At 38.0% G+C, this 18,798-nt stretch overlaps 1 protein-coding gene across 3 annotated transcripts in view; it reads right to left on the minus strand.

The window, feature by feature from the left end:
• The window catches only part of Srp54 (splicing regulatory protein 54), a 197,664-nt gene that overhangs the window by 136,440 nt on the left and 42,426 nt on the right, over positions 1 to 18,798 (minus strand). For all 3 annotated transcript variants that reach the window (XM_067121227.1, XM_067121219.1, XM_067121237.1), the window contains exon 4: positions 3,358 to 3,527. In XM_067121227.1, the coding sequence (XP_066977328.1) occupies positions 3,358 to 3,527 (170 nt within the window). The remainder of the gene's footprint in view (positions 1 to 3,357; positions 3,528 to 18,798) is intronic.

Below are 18,798 nucleotides of genomic sequence, written 5' to 3' on the forward strand. Positions count from 1 at the left end.
GTATCATAAGCCTTCTCCAGATCAAAAACAGTGACATGATGTGCTTGTTAGCAAAAGCTTCACATACTGATGATTCTATTCGAACCAACACATCATTTGTGGAGTGCATACTTCGAAAACTACACAAAGCAGGTGACAGATATTTACCACGTTCCAAGTACCACATCAAACATGCATTCATTTTTTTATGATCTTACGCACATATGATGTCAGTGCAATTTTAAGATCTTTCTCTGTCTTGAAACGGTCTTTCCCTGGTTTCACGAATGGCAGTAATTTTATCATCTCCCGTAGATTAGGGAAGATATGTTCTTGGAAAATTTTGTTAATAAAGCTTAATATGAAAAATCTGGTATTTTTAAGGGTATGTAATTTTCAGGGTATGCTTAATCACTGAATATGTTATATCATCCCGTGCAGGAGCTGACTCGCCATATTTATTCAAGGCTTATACAACTTCTCTCATAGTAAAAGGTATATTGTACTGTTCATTCCTTGATGTGTTAAGATCAATTTCTACCCGTTCCATTAGCCTTCTTTGAACTGAATAGGGTCTGTCCCTTTTCTCTGCAACATTAGCAAAATGATTAGCAAACTCATTTGCCACTAACCAGGAATCAGCTACTTCACAACCACTGATCTTGATAAATGGAGGTTGACATGGAGTAAATTTACCTGCTATTTTTCTAACTCTTCCAAACTAAAATTGGAGGTGCTTTTGAATTTAGTGAAGATATGAAAATTGTCCTAGATGTGCCTTTGTAATTTCCTTGTGGAAATGAGCTCTTGCTTTTCGAAATTCAACACGGTACTCAGATTTTTGCCTGCAGTATCTGTTGAAAGCTGCCCTCATAGTTCTATGAGTTTCCTGGAATTTACAAGTTCACCAGGGAACTAGCTGGCAGATGAATATGCCCGAAGTCCTAGGCATTGATTGAAGACCAGCCGAGAATATATATAATTGTTTTAAAAAGTCAAGAGCATCATCTACAGATGGAAAGTCACCCTGGAATGTTGCTTTATCAGCTTTACCAATGTTTCATTTAGGTAACCTAAGAATTTGAGGCTACATTTATTAATGAAAAATAATCGCTGGTAAATCCATCATTTATCACCCTCCAATTAAACTCAATAAGGCATCCATCACTGCATACAGATAAATCAATTGCTGATAATGTACCTGTTTGAATCTGAAAATGTGTAGACTTCTCTGCGTTTAAGATTCCCACATTTTCACTTTCTATGATGGAACACAAGCAATTTCCTCTTTGACTGGTAACGATGTCACCCCAAGAGGGTTTCTACTATTCATATCTCCCAGAATAACAAAGGGATGTGGTAGCTGTTGAATGAGGGATTTAAATTCATCACTTGGAAAGACTTCACTAGGTGGTAGATAGAGAGAGCATACTGGATATTTTCTTTGCAAATGGACCTGCATACCTATATACTTGCAGTGATAGAGTTGCCAAACAATTCTGGCCTCTGCATATTGATCACAAAGAATGAGGGTCAAAGACCAATACACACACACACCTAAGCACAAAAGGTATTCATGAATATGCAATGCAACCACCTACTAACATCTTGTCTCTGCTCAGCCAATCAGAGTGCTCCCCTTCATTCACTTGCTCTGTTGCCCACACATATTAACTGGCTCCCTGTTGAACTGGATTCATTCATCCAGGAAGATAACAAAGGGATGACTATAAAAATATACGGATTAAAATTAAAATAATTTAACTACTATCCTAACTCATCATATGCACTTTGAAGTTACTGTACTTCAAAATTTGGATAGAAAATGGTATACAGTGAACCCCTGTATTCGAGGGGGATGCATACCACACCCCCCGCGAATAGCTAAACTCCGTGAATACTTAAAACCCCTCTAAAAACACTTACAACTGCCCATTTTGATAGTTTAAAGGCAGAAAAACCCTGTAAAAGGCATATACCTGAGTATTTTAATAGTTTTACCACAAAAAGTGCATTTATTCATTAAAATTATATGAAAACACAGTAATTAGTGAATATTTCTCAGTGAAAAATACTGCTAATTGTAAACTTTCCCCAAATAATGGCTAGATGTGTTCACAGAGAAACCATGAATGTGAGAGTCCATGAATCATGAAAACACGAATACGGGGGTTTACTGTAATACAAAAAATGCATTACAAAAGTAATAGTGGAAGAAATACTATGATTTTTAAATTCTAAATTTATAAAACTGGCACTTCTTCCAAGTACCTGTAACCCAGATTGGTATACTATGGTATGGGTCCTAAGCAAGGAGAAAAAGGAAAACTCTGACTTTCAAGAGGTAGCATGTCAAAGCAGCTCTTAAGCAGAAACAGGAAGATCTTTGTGCACTGAATACTAAACATATTGATACCAAAGCTGAGTAGTATAGATTTGCTGCAAGAGCCTGTGGCACCCTCATAAAGAAGCACTGCTTCATATGAAGGTATGGATATCATTCAGATGATAAAAACAGCGTTTGAGCAGCTTCTCAAAATAATTGCTGTGAACTTCAAATTTCCGAGATACAGTGTCCTTCCTTGAGTTTGGAACTACACTACACATATATAATTCCATCAACACTAAGATGTAGAACACATGGGATCTACAAGACAAACACCAAAGCCGACTCATGCAATTAAAAATAAACTTCCACAGTGGAAAAGTATTTTTATTGGGGGCATAAAATAATTCTTAATAAACGAGTGTCTTCATTATGTTCATTCAATTACAAATGGAATTGGAAAATAAAATTCGGGCCAAAAGCCAAGCGCTGGGACTTAAGAGGTTATTCAGTGTTGAAACAACTGTTAGGAGAGGGTGGAAAGTAAGATGGGAGGAGGAGAATATGAATGGAGATATAGTACAAGGAATGAAGGGGGTTGCAGCTAGGGGTCAAAGGGATACTGCAAAGAACCTCAAGTAATGCCTGAAGTGCACCGGGTGAGGTACACTGATGGCACTACCCCCTACGAGGATTGTGTCCATTCAAGAACACGAACAGCTGGATACTGGTGCCATGAAGAACAAAGAATGAGTGATGACATCCATACTAGAGGTAGTATACTCTTCAAGGGAGGAAATACATACTAGAATACAAAATGGTTCAATTTTTTGTATAAAGATAACAGATACTGGCTAACTGTATTCATATACAGGTACCTTTAATTCAAATGAAATATCAGAATGAGTTCATTTAAAGTTGCTGCCAGCACTTGGTTACCCATATAAAGAGCTGCTGGTACTTACCCTCTCGCCTAATAAGGATGGTTTTATTCATTTTCAACTTCATACTATCTGCTTTTAAATGCTTAAAGTCATAAAGTAAACACTTACTTGATGTGGCCCATGAACTCCTGATGATGCATTTTAAGAGCTGAAATTATAAAAGGTTGTTCTGAATATTCCACCAATGCATTCTTAGTTCCACCAGACTCCAATCCAAGACGGAGATAACGAACTTCTCCAGCTTTGGCTGCTAGTTCCATCAAATCATCAGCAGTTACCTGTTGACAAAAAAATTCGGTCTTGTTAACCCAAAGAATTCATCACAAAACTCCTGCAAATATGCATGCATGTCAATAATTTTTTATTATTTTTTAGATTACTTTGATACATTTACTTCCCTCATAAACAATGGAACCTAAACAGGTGAGGGTCTGCCCTTCTGTTAAGTAACTAAATCTGTTATGTAACGGAGACTGGTATACTGTACAGTATAGCCTAGAAAATAGAGCACCCTGGAGCAACTCACTTAGATTATAGTATACAATTGATCCCTGGGATTTGTGGGGGATAGGGACCATAACGACCCTGCGAATAGCTAAAATCCGCGAATACTTGACACCCCTCTAAAATCGCATGTAACTGCCTATTTTAACCCTTTTTAACGCCAAGCCCTATTTTCAAAAACGTCTCCCGTATGCCGGTGCCTCCGAGAGGTAGCGCCAAAGTGGAAAAAAGTTTTTTCAAAAATCACAGCGAGCTTAGTTTTCAAGATTAAGAGTTCATTTTGGCTCCTTTTTTCTCATTGCCTGAAGTTTAGTATGCAATCATCAGAAATGAAAAAAATATCATTATCATATATAAATATTGGAATATATGACAGCGAAAAAAAAACTCGTATATAATTGTATACAAATCGCTGTAAGGAAAACGGTTAAAGCTAATGAGTTAATTTTTTTTAGTTGTATTGTACACTAAATTGCGATGATTTTGGTATATAACAGATTGTAAAACGATTAAAGCAACACAGAGAAAATATTATCACAAAATGATGCATGAATTAAGTGAATCATGGACGTAAAGAAAGTTTTTTCAAAAATTCACCAAAATCAAAATATTGTGCTTGAGACTTTCCAATTGTGCCAAATTGAAGGAAATTGATTGAATATTACTAGACTGTAAGTTTTTTAGCTTACAATTGCATTTTTTGAACCATTTCGATCGAGTTAAAGTTGACCGAAGGATGATTTTTTCTATTTATCGTTATTTCGATGTAAATATTTAAAAACTGTGAAGAGCTAAAGGAATGATTTATTTTTTGTTGTATTCTACATGAAATTGCGCACATTTTGATGTATAACACTTTATGTAATGAATAATATGAAACGGTGAAAAAATTACGACAAGCTGACGCAAGAAATGCCACGATTTTCAGCTGATTTCATGGCCTTGAGCGGAGGGAAATTATTTTTCAAAAATTCACCAAAATCTAAATATTGTGCTAGAGACTTTCCGTTTGTTGCAAAATGAAGGTAAGTGATTGATTGTTACTTGAATGTAATAATTATGGCTTACGAATGCGTTTTCGATCATTTCGGTCGAAGTCAAAGTTGACGAGCGTTAAAATTTTGTCCGTTATCGTGATTTCGCAAAATATTAAAAACTGTGAAGAGCTAAAGGAATGATTTATTTTTTGTTGTATTCTACATGAAATTGCGCACATTTTGATGTATAACACTTTACGTAACGAATAATATGAGAGGGAAAAAATTACAGCAAACTGATGCAAGAAATGCCACGATTTTCAGCTGATTCATGAGCGAGCGGAGGAAATTATTTTTTTTCAAAATTCACCAAAAATCTAAATATTGTGCTAGAGACTTTCCGTTTGTTGCAAAATGAAGGTAAGTGATTGATTGTTACTCGAATGTAATAATTATGGCTTACGAATGCGTTTTTCGATCATTTCGGTTGAGTCAAAGTTGACCGAAGGTTGATTTTTTCTATTTATCGTTATTTCGATGTAAATATTTAAAAACTGTGAAGAGCTAAAGGAATGATTTATTTTTGTTGTATTCTACATGAAACTGCGCACATTTTGATGTATAACACTTTATGTAACAAATAATATGAAACGGCGAAAAAAATTACGGCAAGCTATATAAGAAATGCCATGATTTTCAGCTGATTCCTTGGAGCTTAAGAAAATTATTTTTTCAAAAATTCACCAAAAATCTAAATATTGTGCTAGAGACTTTCCGTTTGTTGCAAAATGAAGGTAAGTGATTGATTGTTACTCGAATGTAATAATTATGGCTTATGAATGCGTTTTTCGATCATTTGGTCAGTCAAAGTTGACGAACGTTAAAATTTTGTCAGTTATCGTTATTTAGTGAAAATATTAAAACCTGTGAAAGCTAAAGGAATGATTTATTTTTGTTGTATTCTACATGAAATTGCGCACATTTTGATGTATAACACTTTATGTAACGAATAATATGAAAGGGCGAAAAAAATTACGGCAAGCAGGCGCCAAGAAATAAGCGATTTTCAGCGGATTTGGCGTCTTGTGAGCGAAGGAAAAATTTTTTCAAAAATTCACCAAAAATCTAAATATTGTGCTAGAGACTTTCCGTTTGTTGCAGAATGAAGGTAAATGATTGATTGTTACTCGAATGTAATAATTATGGCTTACGGATGCGTTTTTCGATCATTTTGGTCGAGTCAAAGTTGACGAAGGTTGATTTTTCTATTTATCGTTATTTCGATGTAAATATTTAAAAACTGTGAAGAGCTAAAGGAATGATTTATTTGTTGTTGTATTCTACATGAAATTGCGCACATTTTGATGTATAACACTTTATGTAACGAATAATATGAACCAGCGAAAAAATTACAGCAAGCTGGCGTAAGAAATGCCACAATTTTCAGCGGATTCGCGCGGAGCGAAGAAATTTTTTCAAAAATTCACCAAAAATCTAAATATTGTACTAGAGACTTTCCGTTTGTTGCAGAATGAAGGTAAATGATTGATTGTTACTCGAATGTAATAATTATGGCTTACGGATCGTTTTTCGATCATTTCGGTCGAGTCAAATTTGACGGTTGATTTTTTCTATTTATCGTTATTTCGATGTAAATATTTAAAAACTGTGAAGAGCTAAAGGAATGATATATTTTGTTATATTCTCATGAAATTGCGCACATTTTGATGTATAACACTTTATGTAACGAATAATATTGAAAAAAATTACGGCAAGCTGGCGAAGAAATGCCCGATTTCCAGCTGATTCAGCATGAAATTATTTTTTTAAAAATTCACCAAAAATCTAAATATTGTGCTAGAGACTTTTCGTTTGTTGCAAATTGAAGGTAAATGATTGATTGTTACTCGAATGTAATAATTATGAAAAACTACGGATGCGTTTTTATCATTTCGGTCAGTGAAAGTTGACCGAATGTTAAAATTTTGTCAGTTATCGTGATATCGTGAAAATATTTAAAAACTGTGAAGAGCTAAAGGAATGATTTATTTTTGTTGTATTCTACATGAAATTGCACACATTTTGATGTATAACACTTTATGTAACGAATAATATGAAGCAATGAAAAATTACGGCAAGCTGCGCAAGAAATGACAGGATTTTCAGCGAGTCATGCGCTGGAGCGGAGAAAATTTTTTTCAAAAATTCACCAAAAATCTAAATATTGTGCTAGAGACTTTCTGTTTGTTGCAAAATGAAGGTAAAGGATTGAATATCACCAGAATATGAGATTTTTGCTTACCCAAAGAGACCCAAGTAAAAAAAATATATATATATATATATATAATATATATATATATATATATATATATATATATATATATATATATATATATATATATATATATATATATATATATATATATATATATATATCATACATTCATACATAGACATATAAATTATATTGTTTTTACTTTGTTACTAAAAACATAACTAAAAGGAATGGTTGTGAAAAACTGTTTTGCATAAAAGCGAAATTATACAAAACAGCAATGAATACAGATATATAAAAACTTGTAATAAATATAAAACTAAAAATATATTCAATGCAGAATACTCACTCGTAAATATAAAACTAAAAATAAATTCAATACAGAATACTCACTCGTAAATATAAAACTAAAAAAAAAAATAAATGCAGAATACTCACTGTAATCCTGACTCTTCGTGCTGTTTCTTGTTTTCTCCTCCTCCATTGAAGAGTCTTGCATTTTTTTCCTCCCGACATGACGGGGCACAAGCGGAGGAGGGAGACGCGCCCTTACTGCTGGTGGGCGCCGCCCGGCGGCTTCGCTGCACCCTCGGTGTCGCTCGGGCAGGCGCACTCCAATAAATAACCGCATTGTGGTACCTGCGGTTATACTCATCCAACCTGCAAAGTGCTACCATGCAGGTGCGACACACGTACCGGCTGTCTCTCCTCTTGCCATTCATATGGCACACCCGGCACCGTTTCTGTCTGCCCCCTTCGATGAGCTCCAGTGTGTGATCTCCTGGCTGCAGCCGACACACAGGGTTGGCTACCCGACGGGACACTGGAATTCAAGGCGGCGGCACCTTCAGGCGGCGGCATCTTCAGGGGCAGTGTCATCATCAAGGTCGGCGGCAGCAGGGGCGCCCGGCAGGATGAGGGAATTATGATGTCGGGGTATCTCCGACATCTGACCTTTCTTCTCGGGGCAGAGCTGGAGCTCGGGGGCAGGGGCGCCGTTGGAAGGCCACTCCTCCGGATCGAAGTTGATGAGGGCATTCCCAGCCACCTCAAGAAACTGGATGTGGGTCAACCTCCGGCGTCGAATTATACCCACAGTAAATGATGTAGGCATTCTGGAGGGCCAACTGATTGAGGTATTTGACGAGCTTGTGTCCACCTCCTGGTTCTCCTGGCGAAGGGATAATACTGAATGAGTTGATCAAAGAGATCAACTCCTCCCATGTGCCTGTTGTAGTGCCCGATGACAGTAGGGCGTTGGACCTGAAACTCCTCATACGTAACTTCGGCCCTGCCGGGCGTGTCTTCTTCTGCTGGGTGATCTCCTCTTGGATGGGCTCATGACTGCGTCGTAATCATGGGCACGCAGTCGGACCCCCTTCCAACAGATGACGAAGACATCTCCCTTCGCCGCCACTCTGTCTCTCCTCTTGCAAGATGTTGCGGGTGGCTAGCAAACCTCTTGAGGACATTCGGGGGCCCCACGCACCAACCGAAGGGTACCACTGGCGTGCACACCTGCTTCATACAGTTCCTGGGCCAGGGATACCGAGTTATAATAATTATCCATAAACAGGTGGTATCCTGGTTACGGAAATGATTCAGAAGACCGAAGACAGTGTCACATGGCGTGGAGAAGACCCCAGAATACACCAAGAAGTCCACGACGTATCCAGTGTTGGCTTCCGTAATAAAAATAACTTTACACCATACTTCTTTGGCTTCTTCGGGTTGTACACTTTGATACTTAGACGCCTTTGTATGGCATCATACCCTCATCCAAAGAAAGGTTCTTTGAAGGAACCACGAGAGTCTGGCACCGTTCACGAATGAACTCCAACACTGGGCGGACTAAGATGAGGCGGTCGGGGTTATTCGGGGTATAGCCCTTCAGTTGAAGGCGTTGAAATACCTGTCCAACGCCAGGAAACTATCACGGGACATAATGCCGGCCACATTAGGCGTACAAAAAAAATTCCGCCTCAATATTGCCTGGCGTCAGCAGCAGGCATCATCCCAAAGAATATGTGGAGCCCCAAAAAAAGTGCACCATGTCCGTGAGGTTGCAGCCCGCCAGCGGTGCGACAACGTCATCCGCAATTCCTCACGGCAGTACCAAGCGTAATCTACCGTCTCCGCAACCAGGAATTCAAGCAATTCCAGCGTCAGGAAAAGCTGAATGAACCCCAGTACCGTGAGAGGCACAGGGGCGGTCAGTCCAGGTACTGCCGTGAATGGGTGCATGTTAGGTGGGGTGGGGTCCTCCGACCACCCCTCATCACTTTTGGGCGAATGGCCTTCACCTGAGCTGCGCGACGTTGCGACCTTCACGGGTTTGCGCTCGGCGCGCCAAGACGTGCTGCAGGCACGTCTTCGCACTCTCACACTCCCAGCTGGGCCGTCTCCTTCACTTTCCCCATCACTTTCTGTTTCGTCCCCACCAGCCACAATCGAGTCATCCTCTTCCTCCTCCAACTCACTTTCTCCCTCGTGGGCACTAAACCCACTAAACTCTAATTCACTTTCCTGCTGAGGATCCGTCACGGACATTGGTGGCAAATATTCGTCATCGCTGGCGTCAGGCGTTATGTCGTCATCACTAGATGACCAACTACCACGAAATCAGGACTTCGACCTGCTCTCGTCGAGCTCCAACAAGTACTCATCAATGTCCTTCTGTTGGAGGCCTCCCAAATGTTTTCGGATGCCCCTCAGGACACCCTGATGCTTCCTAGGGGTCATAAAAGGCGGGATGTGGTCCTTGGTAGCCATAGGTCACACGTGGCGAACAACACGCTGCTGAGAAGCTGGGTCACTCTGGTTGCTGGGTCCTTCTCCAGCATCCAAGTCCAAAACTCGCCTCACACGCTCACTTCCGACAGGCAATGTGCGCCTTTCACGCTCCTGGCGCTTTGCGACATCTCTGCAAGCGTTCTGTTGCAGCACGAATTCGCTAACATTCGCAAAAGTTCAGCAAAACACGCGTCTGCGTCAAAAATATCGCTCCAAGGCGCTACTCTGATGCTCTCTGATGCGAGATGGGGAAATTCGGCGCATGCGGCGTCTGGGTGACGCTCAGAAACAAAACAACAGCTGGATCCGTGAACTCCCAGCATCTGCCGGCGCGGGATTTGAAATCTTCCGCATAAACTAGGCCTATAATTATTTTTCCGTGAATATTTAAAAAAGCATTTTCAGTCAACGTTTGCAACGCCCACTCGGCATTCGACAGACAATTTTGGACGGCGTTTAAAAACGCCCAACAGGCGTTAAGGGTTAATTGTTCAAACAACAAAAAAAAAAAACCCTCTAAAAATGCTTGAACCTGCCTATTCTAATAGTTTTATCGTGAAAATGTATTTAGTTACAAAAATAATATGAAAATAAGGTAATTAGTGAATATTTCGCTAAGAAAAATTCCAAGAATAGGAGAATTTTCCACAAATAATGTGGATATATGCTCCGCAGAAAAATCTGTGAATAGCTGAAGCCACGAATCCAGAACCGTGAATAGGCGTGGGTCAACTGTACAGCAGTTCTATATACAGTAATAGCACGAACTTGCGCGATTCGAGTTGCACGAATTCACAGACACACAAATTTTTTATTGGAACCTAACTAATGGTCATACACAAATTTTTCACAGACACACGAACATTTCTGAACACTGAGAAACCCTGCAAAAGTGTTTAATTTTTTTATGTAATTTATAAGTTTTCAAGCTTTTATGTGTATATCAAATAACATTAAATATTATTAAAAGTAATAATTTCTCTCTCTCTCTCTCTCTCTCTCTCTCTCTCTCTCTCTCTCTCTCTCTCTTTCTTTTAGTGAGAGGAATTTTTTATGGTACATGTAAAAAGGTATGTTTATTTGTATGAAAAATAAATTTTTTAACTAATAATATGTACTAATTTTCAAATATTAATAAGATTAATAAAATTAAATAATAATAATGATAATAATAACAATAATGATATTAATAAAACTGTAATACAAAATTCGTATTATCTTGAATAAACAAATTCTTCCCTCATCTTTTGTAAGAAGTGGAAGGCAAAAGCTGTCAGATGTCATTTAACATGACAAGAATGGGAGTGTTGCTAATCAGTGGTCAAATTTTTCTTGTAATTCTCTCTCTCTCTCTCTCTCTCTGTCCGTAATAATTCATAAAAAATGAGTGAGTCCCGCCTCACATTCGTATGTATGTTAGGGCTGTGGCATTGGCTGAATGGACTACCACAGCCTCATTGTGAACTAGGGTCAGGAAGCACTGAAGCCCTAAGTGAATTGCTTTCAGCTCTCTGGCATTGATGTGAAGATTCTGTTCTTCCAGCAACCACATCCCAGAAACTTTCTTGTTCTCTAAGAGGACTCCCCAACCTAGAACTGAGGAGTCTGAATAGAAGTCTAGGTCTGGGCTCAGAGGATGAAGGGCTTTCTTCCGAAAATCTACATTCGGACCACCACCATGCTGGTACGACTTGATCTCTGGGTTTAAGGGAAACACGTAGGTGTCCAGCTGTGATTCCATGTCCCAGTTGGCCTTGAGGAAGATTTGCAAAACTCTCATGAGAAGTTTGCCTTACTTGACTCAAGTCTTGATGGATGACAGTCCCCAGTAGGCTCATCCACTGATGGGCCGAGCAAGACGAAGGGGCTAGGAGTTTGTGGGCTGTCTGAAGGCAGCTGGTGATTCTCTTGGTAGACGGAAAGGCCTGAAAAAACTTCAAGTTGAGACTCATCCCCAAATAGAGGAGCTCTTGCAATGGGGCCAACTGGGACTTCTGAAGGTAGACAACAATTCCCAGTTCCTGAGAGAGATGATGTTCAAGTCCTTCATGCACTTTTCCTTCAAAGTGGGATCGAAGAGGCAAGTCGTCCAGATATAGACTGACGTTTATGGCTCTTCAAATGAAGTCATTTGCTATAGGAGCGAGGACTCAAGTGAACACTTGAGGTGCCGAAGAGGGGCCGAAGCAAAGAGCCTGAAAATGGAAGATTTGGCTGGCGCCGGGCACTTGGGAGCTGGTACCGGGCGCTCCGAGAGAAGACAGGCGTTTAGAAGTTGACGTGGGACGCCTGAGAGTGTCCTGGAAGACGAACCTTTAATACTTCCTCGAGTCCAGGTGGATGGGGAAGTGGAAGGATGCATCCTGCATGTCCAAGGTTACCATCCAGTCGCCCTGTTGAATGGATGAAAGGACTGAATGGTTCGCCTCCATCTGAACTTTGTCTGTTGGATGAAGAGAATGAGGGAGCTTACGTTGAGGGCTGGTCTCCAAAACCCCGATGATTTGGGGACCACAAACAGACAGTAGTAGAAGCCCTAGAGTTGATGTCCTTGACCTCTTCTGTGGCTCTCTTTTGAAGGAGAGAGGAGACCTCCTCCGAAAGGGCAGAATGTGTTTTTCCCCAGCCTCTTGAGTGGGCCATCAAAATGATAGGAGAAGGGACTAAAGGGGTTTCTCCATGAATGGAATGGAGTAGCCCTCCCTCAAACCTTGACAATCTAATGTTCTGTCCCTCTGTTGCTCCACTTCTCCTGAAACTTGAGAAGACTGGCTCCCACCTGTGCACAGAGGACTTCTTCCTCATTCTTGGGCAAGGACTTGAGCTCCTCTTGATAGTTCTGGCTGAGAAGCGGACACTGGAGCGGGTCCTAGACTGGACTTGGGCTTACTCCCACAAAACGGATGTTTGCTGGAGAGGAGAGACTGTCTTAGGAACAAACGCGGACGAATCCTCGGGGTGTTTGGAGGAATAACCCAGAAGATCCTAAGTCGACTTCTATTGGAGGTCCGACTTCCGGGCCTGAGAGACTCCTTTAGTGGAACGGGAGCACCAAACAATTCTTTTCTTCAAAACCCCCAAAAAGAAAAGAACTGCAAGTTCAACAGAGCCATCCTTGATGGTCTTGACTGCATGAGAATGGACTCCTAACCAGTCCGAGGCGAAGTCTCCAACTAAATCGTGCAATCTTGAATCTTCTTGGCTAGTGCTCTCACCATCCAGTCCAAGGAACTGAAAACTACAAACCACTCAGAGGTCTCTGACAAGGAGGTCCAGTTCTGTCAACGAAAAAATGTAATTTTCACCAATGAAAATGTCTAGTGTTGGGAAGCAGGAGCTTCCCTGGTGGTGTAGTAAAGACACCTCCTACGGATTAAGTGCAAGGGAGGAGAGACGAAGGAAATCTTACCTTGCTCCCTCTTAACAGAAAACCAAACTTCAAAATCCTTGAGTGCCTTCCTAGAAGACCAGGAAAGCACCACTGTGGGGAGCCTAGGTCTGTCATTTGAATGGCTCCTCATTAGGAAGATTGAGGTAGGCAAGACCAGGGCTAGCTAAAGCCAAAAAAGGGATGGGAAACTAGCTTGCCCGCCAACATTTAAGGAGAGTTGCATAGGCCAGAAGACCCGCAGTCGGAAACGGGCACTTGGCACTCCTAGCAGTATATTGATACTTAAGAGTTGGCGCTCAGAAGCGGGCCCTAGGCAACTGGCACCAAGTACTTGGCAACTGGCGCTGGGCACTTGGAAACTGGCGGCGGATGCTCAGGAGCTGGCATTGGGCGCTTGTGAGAAGATGGGCGCTTGAAAGAAAACCACAAGTGCCTGAGCAGGACTGTTGGGCGCTTGGGAGCCAAATACGGCTGCAGGAAGGTTGAGGACTCCTTAAACCACTAACTGGGCAGCAAAGAGCAGCCCACATCTTCTGCGTGCCTCTTTAATGGATGAAACAAAACTAGAGAGCACTTGCAGTGCCTCCCAATCTGGGCTGGAGTCTTGCAAGTCTGACAACAACTGGAGCAAATCCAAGATGCCTTTCCTGCGGCTGTCTGTTGAAACCTGGGATATATGCGCAACAGGTTCAACTGAAGGGGAAGCAACCCGTAGACAAACCCCACCAGCCTCCCTTGGACTTCTGGCATTTCTTCTCCCAGGTTCAGGGGAGCAGGACAAAGACCTTTGTACAGGAGAACCGGCAGGACAAGAAGCCACCTCCTCCACTTAAGGGGAGCGCTGACTCCACAAGGCTCCAATATAAAGTAAGTCCTTGTAGCTTCCTTATGAGTGAAGGGATTTGCTTCAATTTTACCATAATCTTTAACTAATAACGAAAATCTCCTACATGGGAAATCTAGAAATTCGACTTCTAAGTTAATTTATTTTGCATTTGGCAAAAAGATTTCAAAACTTTTCAAAAATAATATGCAAAAAAAAAAAAATCTTTTCAATCTGAAATAAATTTCCCATGTACGAAATCAAGATATGTAGTTATACTACACTCTGTAACAGTTTGATCAAGTTTGATTCCTTCTTCTTGGGGTTAAAAGCTTTTATTTTTGAAAAAACCAAGTTTTGAGAAAACGGCAAAAGAAAAATATTTTTGGTTATTTTGTAATAACTATGAAACTATGACACTTAGAAGGCCAATTTTTGCACAACAACTATTTTGTCATATAAGAAATATGCCCTGAAATTTTCGATATAATCAAATGAATAGAAATGTGCTCTCTCGATTTATATGTTACCTAAAATTTGCATACACACACACACACACACACACACATATATATATATATATACCTAAAATTTGCATATACACACACACACACACATATATATATATATATATATATATATATATATATATATATATATATATATATATATATATATATATATATATATATATATATATATATATATATATATATATATATATATATATATATATATATATATATATATATATATATATATATATATATATATGTATATATATATATATATATATATGTATATATATATATATATATATATATATATATATATATATATATATATATATATATAAGTATATATATATATAATGTATATATATATATATATGTATATATATATATATATATATATATATATATATATATATATATATATATATATATATATATATATATATATATATATATATATATATATATATATATATAGTCATACTTCAAAATTCTGTGTTGAGGTTAGGTTCTGGCCCCTAGTGCAAGGTGAATTTTCGTAAGTTTGGCATGGGCTTTTAAAATGCTAATAAATGTTTATTTCCAGAGTTTAAGTACTAAATATGACCTAATCATGCTCATTTTAAAGCTAACTTTTAAATGAACTAATTTATTTAAAATTTAGCTTATTACCCTTAAAAAGGAATACAGTAAATGGTTGACATAAAAATTGAGTACTGCACAGTTTAATAATAGCGCATTTACAGTAGGTGCGTCACGTATACTAATGTTACCCCTAATTCATGGGATGCAGTTTTCTTTGTCACTTAGAGTAAAAGCTGTTTTCTTTGCGTCACTAGGCAAAACGTCACAGTTAACAAAAGTACAATTCCATAAAACATCGAAAACATGTACATAATGTTTGTAGAAGGTAGTACAGTGCAGGTAAAATTCAATCAATTTAAAATTATATACTGTACAGGTAATGACGTACAGAGAATAATAAGTTGTAAACATATGTTTGAGCGCTAACTACGAATGAGAGAGAGAGAGAGAGAGAGAGAGAGAGAGAGAGAGAGAGAGAGAGAGAGAGAGAGAGAGAGAGAGAGAGATACTGTAATAAAGTAACTGTACTGCTTTTGTATTGTATTTATGCGCAAATATATAAATACAAATTTTCCATTCTGATTTTACACCTAAAAACACGAAAACTTAAAAATTATACACACTTTCTACAGGGTATCATCTTTGAAAAATGCAAGGGTATCACATCTTGTAAAAGTACACCAACTGAACGTGCTGTAATTACATGCACATACAGATTGCACCAGTACTTTTCTCCGGGGTGAACAGAGTAATTTTCAAAGAATGACACTTATACAACTCTTAGTTACATCTCTGATATTACATTAAAGAATTCATTTTATCAAATGAGCGCGACTGAGCAACCTCATCTCAAGGTCATGTAAAGTCCTTGTGACAAAGACTTTGCAAATGGACATAATACTTGTATGATATTTATGTACAGAAATAAAAATATAAATTTTCCATATCGATTTTACAGTTAAAAGCATGAAAACTTATAAATGTACTTCAAACATTAAACAAGCATTTTCTGCAGGGTATCATCTTTGAAAAGTGCAATAACTTTGCAAATGGGTGTCACATCTTGTAAAAGTACACTAAGTGAATGTGCTGAAATTACCTTTGCATCATATTTATGCTTGTACAAAAAATAAAAATAATACATTTTCGATACAGATTGTACACATGAAAGCATGAAATGCGTTTTTCATAGAGATTTTACACATGAAAGCATGAAATGCATTTTTTCATGGAGATTTTTGCACATTAAAACATCATATGCATTTTTCATACAGATTTTACACATAGAAGCATGAAATGCATTTTTCATACAGATTTTACACATAAAAGAATGAAATGCATTTTTTCATACAGATTTTACACATAAAGCATGAAAACTTGTAAATTACTTAAAAAATTAAACACCCACTTCTGCAGGGTTTCTCGAGAATTTCGTGTGTCTGTGAAAAAATCGCGTATGCCCATTAGTTTAGGTTCCAGTGAAAAGTTTGTGTGTGTGTGAATTGCAAACAACGAATCATGTAAGATCAGTATTACTGTATATACTATTTGAACTTTGCAACCATATATTTTGAGCACTTCCTTCTATGCCCCTGTTCACTAGTAAAATATGGATGCATGATGAGTTACAAGTGTATATATACAAAGAATATGTAGGTGTGACAGTATATATACTCTTGTAACACATCACCTCCCCATATTTTACCAGTGAACAGGGGCACAGAAGGCAGTGCTCGAAATATATGGTTGCAACATTCAAATAATGTTTTATGGGCCTTTTTTATATTTATATTATACTGTTGTATTAAAAGTTTTTTCATAACAAAAATTCATTAACATATGCTATCAATATAATGTTTTCTCCATAACCTATAAAAAATAGTATATACTACCTATAAAAAAATAGTACGCTATATGCTATCACTGTGAATTTTCTTCGTAATAAATAAATGATAAAAATAAATGCCCTAATGAGGTTAGGCCAGGACATGGTGTTCTAGGAAAGGTTTGTTCTCATCGTTTCACACTAACCCTAAAGTTTTCCTCATAATCTATAAAAATATATGCTATCAATATAAATTTTCTACATAACCTACATACACTATCACTGTTGTACATGTTTTCCATTCAGATATTGGAGAAGCAAATAAACAAACAACTGCGAGGATAAAGTAAACAAACGCTGGACAACCAAGCCTACACATCACGAGTCAGACGACAACTCACTGCAGTAAAATCAAGCTTTGTGGTCTTCTATAATTATACAATATAACCTACACAAGTCACAAGTCAGATGACAACTCACCGCAGGAAAATCAAGCTTTGTGGTCTTTTATAATCATATAATATATTATGAAATATAGTAATCACTAATTAGAATGCCACTAATGTAAATATCACTAATACAGGAAAACAAATCCCTTACTTTGATATGGGTGTTCTGGTGTTGTTGCTATCCCAGCAGGCGAAACAATTCCCGTTTGCTTCGTCCCTCTCTTGTAACAAACTTACGAGACGCAATCGTTCAAATTTCTCCTTCATAAGAGTGGTACTTCTTTTGCTTATGGCAATGGAATTGTGTGAATGCACTACACAGTAAGAAAATCCGAAAGGAAATGCGTCACAAAGCACTGGGATATCACTTGAACCAGAAACAGTTACTACACACAAATGAAATGGTTTATTGTTTGGAATTGTTACCCACTTATATAATTTCATATCTGCGAAAATACGCAGTAAAAATATGTCAATAAATATAAAATATTATATGTATACTAGTTGCCATGGTACATCTCTGATAAGTTCAAAATATCGAGATACATAGATATTTACTTTTTTTATATTTTTCTAGAGAACGAACAAGCTCTTATCGTAGAAAATAGGTAGTTTTAGTAGGATACTAAAGTAAATTTCTCACTTTCTACTATCCAAAATAGGCAAGTCATACAAATATTGTACGGCAATCTGTCACTCAGTGTCGCTCACAGGGGTATATCGCATGGCAATATTGAGATACAGTCATACTTGAACTTACACGAGGTTAGGTTCCAGAACCCCTCGCGCAGGGTGAATTTTCGTAAGTTTGGCATGGTCTCTAAAAATGCTAATAAATGCTTATTTCTAAAGTTTAAACACTAAATATGCCTAATCATGCTCCCAAATTATTAAGTTAACTTTTAAATGGAATTAAAGTTACTGTAATTTCATTTAAAAGTTAGCTTAATACATTGCCCTTAAAAAAAGAGAAATAAATGGTTTTATAAAAATTGAGAGCTGTAGAGAATTTTCTCTCTCCCCTTCCAACCGATCTATTTTTAGAATCGTCTCAACCTCTTTTTAGCAACTTTTTTATTCTGCGTCTCTTTCTCTTTGTTCTGAAATGCTTTTTCATGAACAAACAATGTTTTATATTCTGACTAATACAACTCTTAGTTATTATGTCTCTATGTTTTAGAACGTATTTGCAACACTAGTGCATTTAAACTTCGTAGAAGTACAGGTCAAATTAGATCAATTTAAACTATCTACTGTACAGGTAAAGATGTACAGAGAATTAATAAGTTGTAAAAATACTATGAGAGAGAGAGAGAGAGAGAGAGAGAGAACCAACACGAACGGTAAAGAATCGTCTGGTTCAAGGGTTGTCCTTACTTAAGAGAGTGAAATTATTTATCAGTTATTACGGA

This window comes from Macrobrachium rosenbergii, chromosome 2 (assembly GCF_040412425.1).
Source record: "Macrobrachium rosenbergii isolate ZJJX-2024 chromosome 2, ASM4041242v1, whole genome shotgun sequence".
NCBI lineage: Eukaryota > Metazoa > Arthropoda > Malacostraca > Decapoda > Palaemonidae > Macrobrachium > Macrobrachium rosenbergii.